The following is a 16,476-nucleotide window of genomic DNA, read 5'->3' as shown; positions in this document are numbered from 1 at the left end:
TTCTATTTAGAATACCTATATGAATATATCACTAAATCTAACAACTGCCATGAGATACTGTATCCATCCATGCACAACATGATCTGCTTGCCAACATGCTGGTGTATGGAGACTGGCTAAAATATGTTTAAGGGAATAGTTACATTTGGCAAGTCAGAAAATAAAAATCAGTTGAAATAAATCATGTACAATGTAAAAACAACACACTCACAGAAGGTAACTTATTACCAGAGTCTCCAGTTCCCTGTGGCAGATTTTTCAAGATTCTGCAGCAAGAGCCAGAAATTCTGTGGCAGAGTTTTCAATACGGTATATTGCAGCAATTAAGTGGCAAATTTGCATGATATTGTATATTTAAAATTTTTTCACTTAATAAAAATAATATTTTCTGACCTTTGTGTCCAGTTAATTTAATTGGTTCTTTATTTAAGGAAAACTGATCTTAGTGATTGGGGCTAGGGAGGAAGTAGGGAATAACATCAGGGATTGGGAAGAGATCGCAGAGGAGGGAATTAGTACCTAGTAAACGACTGCAGATAAAGACCAAATGAAAAAGAAGAAATCTTAGGCAGGAGAGCTAGAGAGGTAAGGGAAGGAGAAGGACAGAGGCACAGGAGAGGAAAGAGCATATGGTGGATTCAGGAAAGATAAGAAAAAGGAAGAAGAAACGGAGGAAAGATGGTTCAGGAGTGGGGAGGAAGGATGGATCAGAGATGGGGAAGGTAGGTGAAAAGAAGAGGGAAGAAGGAAAACTTAGAGAGTGGTGATGAAGGAGAGAAGCCATAGCCCCTGCATTTACACCCCCATCCTCTCTTTCACTTATCCCCCTGCCAAAGCCCCTTTTAATCTCCTCATTCTTCCTCTTTCACTTGCTCCCCTCCCCCCGATCCCCTCACTCACATTGCTTCATCCAAGTAGCCCTCACTTACCCCGATTCCTTCTTCCCCGATCCCCAGTTCACGCCCTCCTCCCTCCCCATCGTGATGCCCTGTCAGTTTACTGCCTGCTACCCAACCACCCCGTGATCCCTTCATTCACCGCTCCTGCAGCGAAACAGGAAGAGCACGGCAGCCTTGCAGCACACCTCAGGCATGTCCAAATCCTCCCCTACCAGGCCCAAGTGTTGCGCTTTGAACATGGCACTCTGACATGGCAAGGAAGGAGAACATGCCAGGGGTTGCTACAAGGCTGCCATCCTCCTCTTCCTATTTTGCTGCAGGAGCAGTGAATGGGGGGGGGGGGGGGGAGATCATCAGGGGTCAACTGAACCATTTCCTCTGCTACCAAGGCTTCTCTTCTGTGATGGGCACAAAAGGGAGTGAAAGGGGAAATGCATTGTCCACTGCCACCAATAGTTTTCTTTTGAGAAGGTCCCTGGTCTCACATGGTCATTTGGCTGAAACTGGTCAAATTAAGCAGTCCTTACTGCACTTGCGGAATCACAGGAGACCAGGAGCCCTGCTTATTACTTATCTCAGAAATTCAAAGATGAGAAGAGAACATGCTTAGCAGAGGGTCGCTAGAGCAGCTAGGTGTGCAATACCAAGGAAAAAATGTCAGTACTTTGGAGAACACCATCTAGTTTTATAGTACCATACTGAGAATTGTGTTTTGACCTATAAGTAGTAGTTCTGTATGCTCTATTAGTTTGCAAGTCAGGGTATACTCCCTCCTGTTTCAAGCTCAATACCAATAAGTCTTGTTCAGCAGACTGAACCATATGACTGAGCCTGTCTCAAAATTCTCCCCAGTTTCCAAACTGAAATATTAACTATTACTACTTATTTATATAGCGCTATTAGATTTACGCTGTGCAGCAGGAAAACAATCAACATTCTTGCTTTAAAAGTTAAATATATGAAAGTAGAACATTTCTTTTTTAGAGAAAACTGATCCAGGCTAATAGGAGAAGAGACCAAGAATTGACAGGGTAAGATTGTATAAAGTATTGTATAAAACTGTTCCCCAGTCTGGACCTCAGGGACATACCAAATAACCCTAGCTAATGGGAAAATGCATGGCCTGCATTACCACTTGTACAGTGCCATGCAAAATAAATATCCACCTACTTGCACATTTTTCATATCATCACAAAAATATGAATCAAATGCATTAAAATAGGAGTTTCATTAATCTACACAACACACTACACTTTCATCAGGACAATTCTAGAAATATTCCAAAAGTCTTGGTTACATAAGTCTTCACACCCTCTGGTGTAAGCTCTTTTTGCGGCAACCGCAGTCATGAGTCTTTTAGGTTAAGTATCTATTAACTTTTCACAACAGGATGGTGAAGTTTTTTTTCTTATCTGATAATTTCCTTTCCTTGAATCCAGCCAGACCAGTGTAGATGAATGGTTTATGGCCACCAACCAGCAGAAGGAGAGTGGGAACAGGCTCGCTGACATTTCCACGTTAGCTCCCATACTGACCTCAGCCTGCTAGTATTATCTGTAAGAAACTGAAAACGCACTACATACAAATTTAAATTTTATACCCCACCATTAGAATTCTTCAAAACCAAGAAACTCTAAAAAAGTCTTTCCTGTTTTCAAAGACTCTTTTTTGCAACATAAGACTGTGCCTTGCAACCTACATACAAAGGGCTAAAAGAATATGGCAGAACAGAGAGAGTCTTGGACTAGTCAGGCTGGACTCAAGAAAAAGAAATCATCAGGTAAGAACCAAGTAGAATATTTTTATAGAATGCAAAGGATATTCACCCCCTCCTTAGAATATCCTTTTCTAGCCAAGCAAGACCTCTCACATGTCAAGGCAGTAAGACAAATCACCTGTATCCTAGTGCAAGAGGGGCCTCTGTGGCAGGAGATTCTTCTGCTGAGAAAGCAATGGGTTCTCCTTAACCAATACCCCTTAATGCTTTTGACGGAACTGCAACATCACTTCCCGCTTTGATGGTGGGGGTGTGGGGGAGGAATTGGATTCAGAAGACAGTCAACATGGGCTCTAATTTTTACGGTCTGAGGAACTGATGCGCATACATAAGCAAAAAAGCATGACTGCTTTTACGGCCAGGTCCATAAGCATAGCACGTCAAGCAGCACTGGCTGAATTTTCAAGAAGGCTCATCACCCAGTTAACATGTGCTAGCAGCAATTTTTTTTTTATGGGTTATCATAAGGCTTGAGGATAACTGCACAGAGGAGCAGTTGCTATCTTAAGAGAAACAGGGGGATGGCACGGCAGATTCTACCATAAGAATAGGTGCTCCTGCAAAGCAATCCCTCAACAGACTGGATGGACCATTTGGTCCTTTTCTGCCATCATTACTATGTTAATGGTTTTTTGTTTTTTTTTAATGAAGATACCTAAGGAATCAAACAGAAGGGGAGACAGCTACCGAGAAAGAAGCCCATCGGTAAAAGATAGACACTGGAAGCCCCCTGGTCCAGGGCAGTGCTCAAATAAGGGAGGACGTGCTAGACTTTCACCTCAGGAGCTGTCCTTCCAGTATAGAAATCCCTTTATCCAGCCTAACTAGGCCTCAGCTCACAGCATAGTATGAACCCTTACCATCTGCCTGAGACAGATAATATTGGTAGGCTGAAGTCAGCCCAGGAGCTTATATAAGGTGATATCGGTGAGCCTGTTTTCTGTTTCATCTGCTGGTTGGTGGGCATAACCCATACATCTAGACTTCATCTGCTGGTTGGTGGGCCTAACCCATACATCTAGACTGGTCTGGTTCGCTGAAGAGGAAGTTACTGGGTTTGCCCATTCTTCTTGGCAGAAGAGCGCAAGCTCTTCCAAGTTAACAGGGGAATGTCTCAGGAAAGCAATCTTCGAGCCTTGGCACATACTGTCCGGCCCTTTGATTGGCCACTCGAGGATATTCACTTTCTTCTTGCTGAGCCTCGCCACTGTTTTTGCTTAATATCATTGTCCTGCTAAAAGGTTAATCTTCAGGATCTGCCTGTACTTTGAACCATCCATCTTTCCATCAATCTTCACAAGCTTTCCTGTCCTAGCTGCTGCAAAGCAATCCCTCAACATAATGCGGCCACTATCATGCTTTATTGTAGGGATGGTGTCAATATGGTGATGTAAAACAAGCAGCACACCACGCATCATGTAGAATTGAGACCAGAACGTTCCACTTGGGTCTCAGACCACAAAACCTTCGCTCATACATGTGCAATATCCCTTAAATCTTTCTTTGCAAACACTAGCTGGCACATCATATGGCTTTTGTTCAGCAGTAGATTCTTCTTACCCCCCTCCCATACAAGCTATGTTTGTCAAGTAATCTTGAAATTGTTGGTTAACATTTTCCCCATTCTCAACCAGAGGCCTCTGTAGTTATTTTGAAGAAATTTTAGGCCTCACAGTGACCTACATAGCAGTTTCCTTAACCCATGGCTATTGACTTTGCTGCAATCAGATCATCCCTCCAAACTTTTCCACTTTACAATGGTGGTATGACAAGGTATCAAGGGACATGCAAACACAAATTTTCTTATAGCCTTCCTCCAATCTATACTTTTGAATAAAGCTATCTAGAGTTCATTTGACAGCTTTATACAACAAATGGTTCAATTCATCCAGGAGAATTCAAATTAGCTCAACTACTGTCATTGGACAGCTGGGCTCTATTTAAATTATGTGCCTTGATAAGGCAATCTTTTGTGAACCGGAGCTAATCTGGGTTTGTTTTAACAAAGGATGCGAAGACCGTTTCGTTTTTTATTCTGAGGGGAGTTGATGTGTTTGCACATCAAAATCTGCATGCTCATCTACTCATAGCAGTAGAGAACCAGAGGAAGAATTGCAGTGGAGCAGACAGGATAGGCCATAATTTATTATGCTAGAAAAATGGCAACAAAAACTACATTCTTAGGAGAAATTTTCAAAGTGTACTTTTTACATGTGGACTTTGCAACAATTCTCATAGCGAAAGCACATGCATATTTGTGCTCTGAAACTTTGGATTTTTTGTGGGTACATTTTTTTCAATCTAACAATCTTCCCCTGAACTAAGCACACCTGAAAATGTCTCCCTCCAACAAATGGGGCTAAAAGTATGTATGCTGTGGAAAAACTGCACTGACTTTTAGCCACACGGAGGGAGGGCAGTTTTCAGACTGTCCCATTTACACGCATAAATCACTATTTAGATGCACAAATGTCATTGAAAATTGACCCCAACATAAAAATAAAGACTTATTTCCTAAAGATTCAGAAGTTGATCCCATAAATGCTTGCAGCACTAAAGTCAAACTCTACCTGCGAATGGGTTTAATGGAACTTGGAAAGGAAAGTTTTAGGCTTCTTTGGTAGCTCAGCAGCAGTGTAGTGCACAAGAGCAGGGTTTTTTATTCCCAGATCCACTACTATCCAGGCTGGCTGGGGAGCCAGCATTTGCATCTTGGCAGAAAACGAGAAGGGGAGAGCTGTGAGGAGAAATATGAGTGTGTGTGTATTGGCTGGACTTACGAGTTAGAGAGAACTGCAGTCTGTGGCCCCTTGTCACTTTAATGGCTGAGTTATAAAACAAGGGAAGATCTCCAGATAATTCCAGATGAAGGCTCCTATACTATAGCTGGAGACCTTCACTTTTCAGTTTTTATTTTATTTTCCCTGGAAATTTATCAGTGTTTATAACCAAATGGTAGAAAATTAGTTGAAAAAAAACCCCAAAAACAAACTCCACCTCTCAATGATTTTCTCCTGTTTTTGTTGGTTATAATAAACACTGATAAATTCCCGAGGAAAATAAACACTGAAAACAAAGGTTCCTAAATATAGCCTATTGGAGGCTAGTTCTGACTGAGCTGAAAGCCCAAAGCAGCAGAAAAATTGCAAAGCAAAAACCCCAACCCCCTTTCCATTCCCACACCCACCCAAAAAAAACCCCCAAACCCATAAACAGAATAGGTAGCAGTTCTAATAAATCATACATTGTCATCAGGGGACTGTATTTCTTTCCAGAAACATTTTCTGTTAAGGCCCACATTATTTTTAGTCAACGTTTCTACAAACACCTAAAATCCCATCTACAAATCCTTCAATAAAAATCCCAGAATTGTCTGAATTGACAGCATTTGATGATCTCTCACATCTTTAATAAAGCTCTCAGACTGTGCTGCATCAGGCCAGTGACCAATTTAGCTTTTTGCCATTCCTAGGCACTGTTCATGCTGTTATCCCTCCCCCCCACATTCCCAGTCAAGAACAAGAAATGAGGAGAGGAGATGGTGAAAATGGGGGATAGGAGATGGGGAAGATAAGAGGGAAGAATCAGGAATATGGGATGGGGGAAGGAAGGAAGCGAAGTGTTTCTACCTGCTCCGTCCTAGCCTCCCTTATAGTCCCATGCCCCTCTCCAATCCAAAAAGGCACACCAATTCTTTCTCTCACACACAAATATTGTTGCGCACCCTTCTCTTCTTACACTCCCAGCCAATCCCTTCTCATCACTCAACCCTCCCTGCTCTCAACGATCTCTTTCTCAGCCCCTCCGATCCTCCATAAAGTACCAGCTGGAGAGCAAAAGATGATGCCCCTCATCTCCTCAATGATTTCTCTCAGCTCACAATAATCCTGCTCTCAGTCCCTCCTTTCCATCCCTAAGCCCCACTCCCATGAACCCCCCTCATTCTCAGCTTATAACTGCCACCTCCACTGATTTGGGTTGGCAGACAATAGCAACACTGGCTACTCCTGCAACATCCTCCTCAGCTGCCCAGGGCCTAACCCTAAGCAAAAGGCAGTAAATGGGATAAGGGAGGGACTAGACTGAGGAATAAGCTGCTCTCTGTTCTGTCCACTCCCAAAACTTCATTCCCTCCTGCTCCCTGCACAGGTCAGAAAGGGAGAAGCTGGATTAGGAAGCAGAGCAGGTTTCTATGCTACTCCTAATTTTTAAATGTAAAACTCGATGTATGCAGCACTGCATAGATATGCTCTGTTTCCGCCAGCCTCCCCTCCTGTTCTCTGCTACTGCCTGGGAGGGACTTAAGCAAGAAGCAGAGTGCAGCTCAACTTAGAGATAGCAAATTTTCTGCCAGCCTGCTGCTCCCAGACTTTTGCCACTCTAGGTACAGGCCGAGCATGTCTATTGACAAATCCAGGTGTGCATCAAACTGCTAGTGCCCAGTGTAGCTTCAGTTTCAGAAGCTGAAGAAACAATTGAGGAAGAGACTGCTTCTCGTTTATTGCCAACTCTTAACAATCCAGTTAAACAGATCCTGTAGCTGAAAGCACCACTTCAGCAACTGTGCATCACCTTTCTAAAAACATGAAGTCTGGACAGGCTGTAATATGTTTTTTAATTGGTCAAATAAAAGATAAGAGACCAATTTTACAATCATATGCCACCTATATAAAATTAAGAAGAAAAGGTATCAGAAACCAAAGTAGTGCTGTCAAGGGTATCCCCTGTCTCCTACTTGCAATGTGCTACAAATAGGATTCAGACAAAAGCATCAATAGTCTAGTCATTTACCACTCTCTTCTTTACTGATTATCTAAAAGCTTATTTAGTATTTGTTTAAAAAAAACTTTAAAAAAATATTTATATACTTTTTGACAATGACTGTTCCCAAAGTGAAAAATTATAACCCACTACTTATCTGAACTTCAAAGATATCCAAAAGTGAAAAAGCAATGTTGTCCATTCATAATGCCCAACAATGACCAAATGTTTCTGCAGTCATCCCATTTTCCTCAGGGGTCCAAATTAAAAAAAAGTTTTATATATGACCCAGTACCCAGGTTCAAACAACATGGCAGCAACACTGGACCAGCAAAACAAGGAATACAAGAGTTTTTGAGATCACATACGCCCCTCCCTCCAATACAGTTTCTCTAATCTGATAATAGCAATATTTTTAAGTATAGCACCTTACCATGCCTTTTTCTGGACCTATGCCAATACCGAGGAGTGCAAAATTTTTTAACATTTCACAGCCTATGGCTCCACAACCAACCTAAAATAGAAAGAAAAATATGAAAAAGGATCATGAAGCCTAGTTATATTTATTACAAGTTAACACTCATCCTCACTGGCCTCCTTCCACAGCTTGTGTATTCAAGTCTGCTACAGGGGAACTTGGAATAATATAAATATAAAAGCATAAACCAACTCTGTTCATGCATGTATTCTGAATGATTCGAGATTTCTGAAATTTATAGTCCCTTGAATACAGAATTCACACTTAAATGAGATGTTTAATGATACCTCTAAGAAAGCACAAGAAAATACCCAAGAATGTTAAGGAAATAATAGACTAGCAGCTAGGTCTGTGGCTTTACTTTGACTTCAGTTTATTACAACATAACAAATGAGCATGCAAAAAAAATGTATTCAGTGAAATATAAAAAATGTGATTGGTTAATAGACAAAATATGAATTCCTTAAGATTTTGATTCATAACCTTACTTTGTAAAGGTAAGAAACAAAATGAACACAATGTTTTAATTTGTTGCAACAATCCTCTCTGGACAAAGGAATTACTAGATAACAGACAAACAACACTGCCTTTGGTTTTCAGTTCAACCTAAATGAATATTAAACCCTACTGGAAGCTTCCATCAAAAATCTGCTATTTGACTGCAAAGCTCACTGACAGCAGCCGCATGTACATTTCATACATTCATTTGTAAAAGGTGTAGGACTATAAAAGGTACTATAAAAATTTAAAATAACCATTATAATAATTTAATGTGTGTGCAGGTGTGCAACTAATACAAGTCATTCCAAATTAAGATATGTTAGGGCAACATGCTAATGGCATTGTATTTGCCATGAAACTGCATGTCAAAATTTTATCTCCCAAAAGCAGACACTACATTTGAAACCTCAGAAAAATACCTCTTTGCAATTATGCACATTTGGATATCCCTGTACATGCTGATGCACAAAAATGGTATTTGATCATGCATGTGCAAAACAAGATTTACTGAAAAAAAGTAAACAAGTTTAAAAGTGTAAAAATACCAAAAGGCAGTCCACATCATGGAAGCATTCTCATGGCTTGGGGAAAAGCAACATTCAGCCATTTATGAGCTAGATGACAAAATAATGATCTAAACATTTTTTGAATCACGACAAAATATTATTCAACCGATATTTTTTAAATTTGTTAGCCTGTGAGGGACTGGTCTCTGTCAAAATTCAAAGAAAGTGAATCATTTCTAGCAAAAAATTTTTAAAAAAAAGTGTGTGTGGAATGTCAGTGAAAACTAAAGTTTAGTACTGCTACGCTAGTATGTTAGCTAAAGGTACAGTAGAAATACATCCAGAGAGTTTAGGAACCAACTATTGGGGAAGGTAAAAATCAGTCAAAATAGTTTCTCACGTACAAGTGGCCACTTTGAAAACAGGCTGGGGAAAGGAATTCAGAGCAAGAGAGACCGGCTGACTACAAGATGAGTTCTATTTCCTTGCTTCGAATATTTGATATTGCTTGTTGCACTGTGCTTCCCTGCATAAAGCAGAGTGGCTTACCTGCAACAGGTATTCTCCAAGGACAGCAGGATATTAATCCTCACACATAGGTGACATCATCAGATGTCAAAGTTTCTAGAACTTTGACTAGGCATACTGAGCATACCCTATAACCACATGTCCATGCGGGGTCCCCTCTTCAGGCTTGTAACAGAATTACAATAAAAAAAAAAAATAGGAGAACCCAAATCTACAGAGTAGCGGGCGGGTTTTGTGAGGACTATCATCCTGCTGTACTCAGAGAATACCTGTTATAAGTAAGCAACTTTGCTTTCTCTGAGGAGAAGCAAGATGGTAGTTCTCATACATGGGTGAATCCCTAGCTGCAGGCTGCTCCAACACAAAGGGGACCAGACATCTAGTTAGGTGCCAACGGGCACAACACCAAGTGTGCTGCTGGTAACAGAGGGGGAGAAAGCCTGGACCCATATAATGGGCCCTAGAGGTTGGGAGAGTTGTGTTCTACATCTCAAACAGGTTCTGAAGGACAGACTGTCTGAACTTACTTTCGCATCGGCCATCCCTATGCAGACAATAATGGAATGTGAATGCGTGGAAAGAACTCCATGTCGCAGAGCCTTGCAGATCTCCTCCAAAGGAACTACACGCAAGTGGGCCACCGTTGCTACCATGGCTCTGACAGAATGAGCCTTGACATGATCCCCAAAATGCAGTCCCACATGGGCATAACAGAAGAGATGCAATCTGCTAGCCAACTAGGTAGTGTATGTTTGGCAACGGCATCGCCCAACCTATTCATATCGAAAGAAATAAAAAGTTGGGTGGATTGTTTAAGGGCTTCTATCCACACCAGATAGAAGGCTAAGGCTCACTTGCAGTCCAAACTGCGCAGTGCTCATTTGCCTTGGTAAGAATGGGGCCTAGGAAAGAATGCTGGTAGGACAAATGACTGGTTAAGATGGAAATCAATCACCACCTTAGGCAGGAACTTAGGGTGCGTACACAAGACCACCCTGTCATGTTAGTATAAGGTGAATAAGTCACTAAGGCATGGAACTCACTGACCCTACATGCCGAAGTGACTGCCACCAAAAATATGACCTTCCAGGTCAGGTACTTCAGGTCACAGATGAGCAGCATCTCAAAAGGAGCTTTCATCAGCTGAGCTAACACCATGATGAGGTCCCAAAACATGTCAGATTGTGAATGGGGGGTGGGGGATTTTTAACCCGCTCCCATTTCCCACAGAGATAAAACATTTTGGGAAACAAATTTATGAAAATGCTATAAAATATTTAGTAATCTAGGCCTGAATTTATGCACAGGTCTACTAGGCCTATGCCTAGGGCAGCAATTTTGTGTGTGTGTGTGGGGCGGGTGAGGGCAGCAAGTTTCCCACCTCTACTGTCCCAGATATTTGCTCCAGCAGGGATCCTCAAAGTACAGTGACCAAGCCTGTGCTCACGGGATCTGTTCCCTATAAGCTTTCATGCTGGGGAGGCAGGGTCCTGTGAGCACAGGCTTGATTCCTATGCTCACTGTGCTTTGAAAATCACCAGAGAAGCAAAGCTCTGGGGACACCATGCATATCTTAAAGACAGGGTGGGGACATGGCACTGTCATATTGCCAATGTGCAGCGGGCCGATCAAATCCATCCTCGCAGTAGTCCCGCACTAAATTAGTCCAACTGTAGTTTGACAAGAAAAGGGAAACACATACTTAATAAAAGGGAACTATAGGAGATACCTGCCCAGATGTTTCCTGCTGTTTGCTTACTGGTTCATGCTCCCTTACAATGGAAGCTATCGACCTCGTCCCTGACATTACTTCTGGGCCAACAAAGCTAAATAACCAGCCTAGTGGGGGTGGCAGATTGCTGCTTGTTTCTGAGAGCAGAGGTAGATAACTGTCTGACATATTATCCTTATTCTATCTCATATTCTATTTTTTCTTAATGATATGTTGACTCAGTGTGATTGTAGCTGTGGTAAACAGTGTGTCAAACCAATGTCAAACCAATTTAGATCTGGCCAATCCTAACACTGCAGTGCTATCATGGCACAAGATCACTGAAGAGGTAGCAAATAAACTCTGCCCAACAATCACGAAACTAAGCAACACGACAAAAAAAGGAAATCAACCTTAGTTCTCCAGCGAACTCAAACGGATAAAACAAGAATTACGCCACAAAGAAAATAAATGGCGCAAAGCACCTTCCACCACTACACTACTGTCATACAAAGGAACTCTACATTTCTACAGGACTTCAATTCTAAAAGCAAAAAGAGAATACTTCGGTAATAAAATCCATGATCTCCAATTTGATGCAAAAACCCTCTTTGCATATGTCTCTCAAATAACAAAGTCTCTACCACCATCAATTCCTGACGAACAAGCTCAAACCAAAGCAAATGAGTTAGCCCTATTCTTTCAGCAGAAGATTTCAAATACACTTGCTCTCCTTCCAACCAAGACTGACTACACCACCTCATTCGATAACACCTACATTCTTAAGGGAATCAAATTCGACAAATTCGAATTAACATCGACCAAAGAGATCGAATCCATTCTCAAAAGGCAAAAACCATCTAGCCACCCATCGGACAACATACCTTCCAAGCTACTGCTACTTATCCCAAATATAATCTCTGGTCCCTTAACCAAAATCATAAACTGCTGCTTAACTCAAGGATTCTACCCAGATAGTCTAAAAAACGCTTCCCTGAAACCACTCCTCAAGAAACATAACCTAGACCCTGGTGTTCTGGCTAATTTCCGCCCTATCTCGAATCTACCATTTTTAGCCAAACTCACTGAGAAATTGGTCAACACCCAGCTTTCTGATTATCTAGAAGATCACAACTTACTTTTCCCTTCCCAATATGGGTTCCGCAAATCTCGCAGCACTGAAACCCTACTCATATCTCTAACAGACCATATTATTATGGGGCTAGACAAAGGACACTCCTTTCTCCTAATCCTTCTAGACATCTCGGCGGCTTTCGACACCGTCAACCACCTCATCCTCTTGAATCGCCTTTCAGACATAGGCATCTCGGGAACAGTCCACAATTGGTTCAAGTCGTTCCTCAGTAACAGGAGTTTTAAAGTCAAAATCAACAATAAGGAATCACCATCTACAAATTCCGCTCTTGGCGTACCACAAGGTTCATCCCTATCACCTACCCTTTTCAATATCTACCTCCTTCCCCTTTGCCAACTGTTAACTAGTCTTAACCTCATTCACTACATCTACGCAGACGATGTTCAGATTTTGATTCCCATAACAGAATCTATTAACAAATCCCTCGCACTCTGGAACAACAGCTTACAAGCCATCACTAATCTCCTCAACAGTCTAAATCTGGTCATCAATGCATCTAAGACTGAACTCCTATTCATTTCCTCCAACCAAGAAAACCTCTCATCTCAGATTCATCACAAACACCTTCTCACCCACTCTCATGTGAGAGACCTTGGAGTAATTATAGACAACCGTCTTAACCTAAAGAATATGATCAAAACCACAACTAAAGAGTGCTTTTACAGACTTCAGGTGTTAAAAAGACTCAAACCTCTCCTATATTTTCATGACTTTAGGACTGTTCTCCAATCTCTAATATTTGCCAAAATTGACTACTGCAGCGCTCTCCTCACCGGCCTACCAAGCTCTACAACCAAGCCCTTACAGATGATACAGAACCCTGCAGCAAGAATTGACAAGCACCAACCAGAGAGACCATATTACGCCCATCCTCCGTAATCTACACTGGTTACCAGTCAGTTACAGGGCTCTACACAAATCGCTAACTCTAATCCACAAATCAATTCATAACCTCCTCCATCTCGACCTCGAATTCCCACTCAAACTCCACACTTCCAACAGACCAATGAGGGAAACCTACAAAGGAACTCTACAAGCCCCGCCATCTAAAGCCACACGACTCATCTCTACCAGGGACCGAGCTTTTTCTACAGCAGGTCCATCCATCTGGAACAACCTCCCCTCAGAACTCAGAATGGAACCGTGCCTAACTACATTTAAAAAAAAACTCAAAACTTGGCTCTTCTTACAAGCCTTCCCTGATCCATCAAACTTTCACTAGATAACTACTCAGCTTTTGAATATGGAACTTCGCCCCGCCAATATTCACCTCATTTACTAGTTTGGACATATCACAATGTACTTAATTTAATACCTTCTTAAGGCTTCTCTTTTTCCAGCTGAACCAGCTTCCAAGTTCAAGGTCCTTGTTATTATGTAACTTTTTGCTTCTCTGCTCGTCTCTTACCACAAAATTTGCTCCTTATGTTATGTTACGTTATACTGATCTACCCCTGTTCGATGTAAACCGACCTGATATGGTATTCAACCTTGAAGGTCGGTATAGAAAAATGTTAAATAAATAAATAATGTATTAATAGGAAAGGGAAGATCAAGTAATGCCCTCCATTGTCCCTGAGAACTTATCTTGGTTCCTATTCAATTTTGTCCAGGTTCATCTCAGGATAGTAAAAAAAATAATCTGGTCAGTATCACTTCTGTCCTTGAAGTTAGTTAGATTACTCAATGCCTGTTAGGCGACAAAGTCCCTCCGAGATATGATCTGCTCTCAGATGATCATATGGATACTTTATAGCCCCCCTGAGATCTGCTCAGGAGCATTTTCTTTAGACCCCCACCCCCCCCCAACAGAAGTGAAATTGCAGGAAACCCAAAATAAGGCAGCCCACACTGCTCCTTAATTGTGAATTCCCTACTAAGAGAAATTAGATTTAGAGACAAGTATTTGAAGTTTAGGGATTCAATAAAAATCTCACTTTTTAATATTAGCTTTTCCATAGTAATGTTTTAAGCTAGCAATTTTAGTTTTCTTGTACTGTGAAGGGCATTAAATTATCCTCCTTATGTGTTTGTCTTGAACAGATTATACATTCCAAGGAGTAGGGACTGTCCATTACGGGTCTGTTTAGCGCTGCATGCATCTGGTACATGCTATACAATCATAACAATCATAAGAATATCAGATTGTAATCTTGAGTACTGATTAAAATTGTATTTTTTAGGAGATTATATTTTTACTGTTGGTGATGGTTCTATAGTTTGGATTATATATTTTTATGAGTTTTGGTTGTTGATATGCCTTAGGGAATTTGTTGGAAAGGCAGTGTAGACAGCAAAATAAATCCATCCCACGAATCATGGCTAGCAAGCCAGTGCTATAACCAGAGCAGACAAGTTAAAAAAAAAAAAACAAAAAAACAAAAACCCAAAAAAACCCAAGTAAACCATACTTCCAAAAACTGGAAATAAATTATCAATACCAATTTTTTTTTCCTTTTCTGTAGATTTTTCAAAAAAATCTAAGGCATCAGCTGAAAAATACCAAATTAGAAAACTGTACAGCATTTTACTGTCATTAGCAATTCAACATCTTGGTGTTACTGGATGTCACACTGAGAAATGATTAATTTATAGGACGGACCACACTTACTAAGAAAACATTTAAATGATGCAGTTTTTGACAGAGAGAATCTCCAATGCATGCTCTCAGGGCATCATACCTGTCTCCCCTGAGGAGGGAAAAAAAAAGGTGAAATGTAAGAGACAAAAGTATAACATCTCTTCCACCCCCCCCCCCCGACAGAAATATCAAATATAAGTAGAGTCATAGCAATAAAATACATTCAACTACCAACACTTTAACTAGTAGCAATGAAACCATGAAGTCTTAAGTATCAAACAATTTATAGGAAAATTGTTTTAAAAAAATGTTACAAGGGAAATCCTAATAGCCACAAACAGAAAATTATCATTTTAAAATCTGACAGATTAGCAAGATTGCAATTTCTTCCAGAAAAATTTGTAATTATATTCTCTGTACTGGTTTCCCCTTAGTAATGGAGACGTATTTCAGCATGTTGATTAGACATGGGAAGTAGGGAGGCCCAAGCTGTCAGTTTGTGGGATGAATCCATATCACAAGAAAGAAAATTCCAGTTTAAGGATCCACCTTACAATGTGTCACCAGCTCAATGCCATGCAATGAGAAAGTTCTACTGTGAAGGTGTAAGGGGATTAGAAAATACTGCTAGTGGAAGGTTCCACTCTTGGCTAAGACACAGGAAATGAGGGACAGCTGTTCCATGGCATCGAGAGATTTATGAAACCAGCTTGCAAATAAAATCTAAGAAAATAAAATAAGCAGTATGAGGTTAGGGATACTCTTCCCTTTCTACTCATGCCCACAAGAGCCTACAGAAAGGTTCATTTAAGACATTCCCTCTTGTCATAGTGGTCTTCATGCCATTTTCAAAATGTAGTTTTTGTTAAACATTGTGTGCATATCCTAATGGACTGCGACAATTTTCCCCTTCCAAAGGCAGACAGAAGTGGCAGTCATCTGATTTTTTTCTAAAATGAATATTTACCTATCAGGTCAGGTCAAAAATAAAATAACAAGCAAAAAAATATACCTCCAAACATATTTAAGAAATCAGATTGCTCTTTGCCTATTTAGGACAAGTAAAAAAGCTGAGTGTTAAAACAGTGCATTGAAATTTGGCGCAGATTAATGCACAAGCTCTTTTTTTTTTTTTAAATTCCTGATGCAGTAAGCGAACAGTACGCTAACACACCAAGATTTAAAAAATGCGCAAAAAAGGTATGCACAAAGAAAAGGATTGGTGCACAGCAAAACAATTTATATGCAAACTAAGGGCCACTGACCCACTGCTTGACCCTACTCCACCAGGACGGCTGCCCAAACCACCCCTGGGAGTAAATTTCATCACCAGAGTGTCCAACTGCACAGGATAGATGCCACTACCATCTGCTGGAGACAAAATACTGAGCAACTGCAGGTGGCACACTAACTTAAGTTATATAATCACATGATGGTATTAATGATGGATTCCAACATATCAACTATACTAACTCTGAAGGAACCCTGCTTGCTAATATGCAAGATGGATAAGTCAATTTTTTCTAATTAATTTTACAAATAACTTTATTAAAATGTAAATAGAATATGTTTGCAAAT

At 40.7% G+C, this 16,476-nt stretch overlaps 1 protein-coding gene across 2 annotated transcripts in view; it reads right to left on the bottom strand.

Annotated features, from left to right (window-relative positions):
• UBA6 (ubiquitin like modifier activating enzyme 6) overlaps window positions 1-16,476 on the bottom strand; it is a 370,281-nt gene that overhangs the window by 138,387 nt on the left and 215,418 nt on the right. For both annotated transcript variants that reach the window (XM_029600749.1, XM_029600742.1), the window contains exons 16-17: window positions 14,929-15,007; window positions 7,871-7,951 (exon numbers count right to left, since the gene is read on the bottom strand). In XM_029600749.1, coding sequence (XP_029456609.1) covers window positions 7,871-7,951; window positions 14,929-15,007 — 160 coding nt within the window. The remainder of the gene's footprint in view (window positions 1-7,870; window positions 7,952-14,928; window positions 15,008-16,476) is intronic.

Source organism: Rhinatrema bivittatum, chromosome 1, assembly GCF_901001135.1.
Source record: "Rhinatrema bivittatum chromosome 1, aRhiBiv1.1, whole genome shotgun sequence".
Lineage (NCBI taxonomy): Eukaryota > Metazoa > Chordata > Amphibia > Gymnophiona > Rhinatrematidae > Rhinatrema > Rhinatrema bivittatum.
The sequence above is the reverse complement of the archived record's forward strand: the minus strand, read 5'-3'. Positions and strand labels throughout refer to the sequence as shown.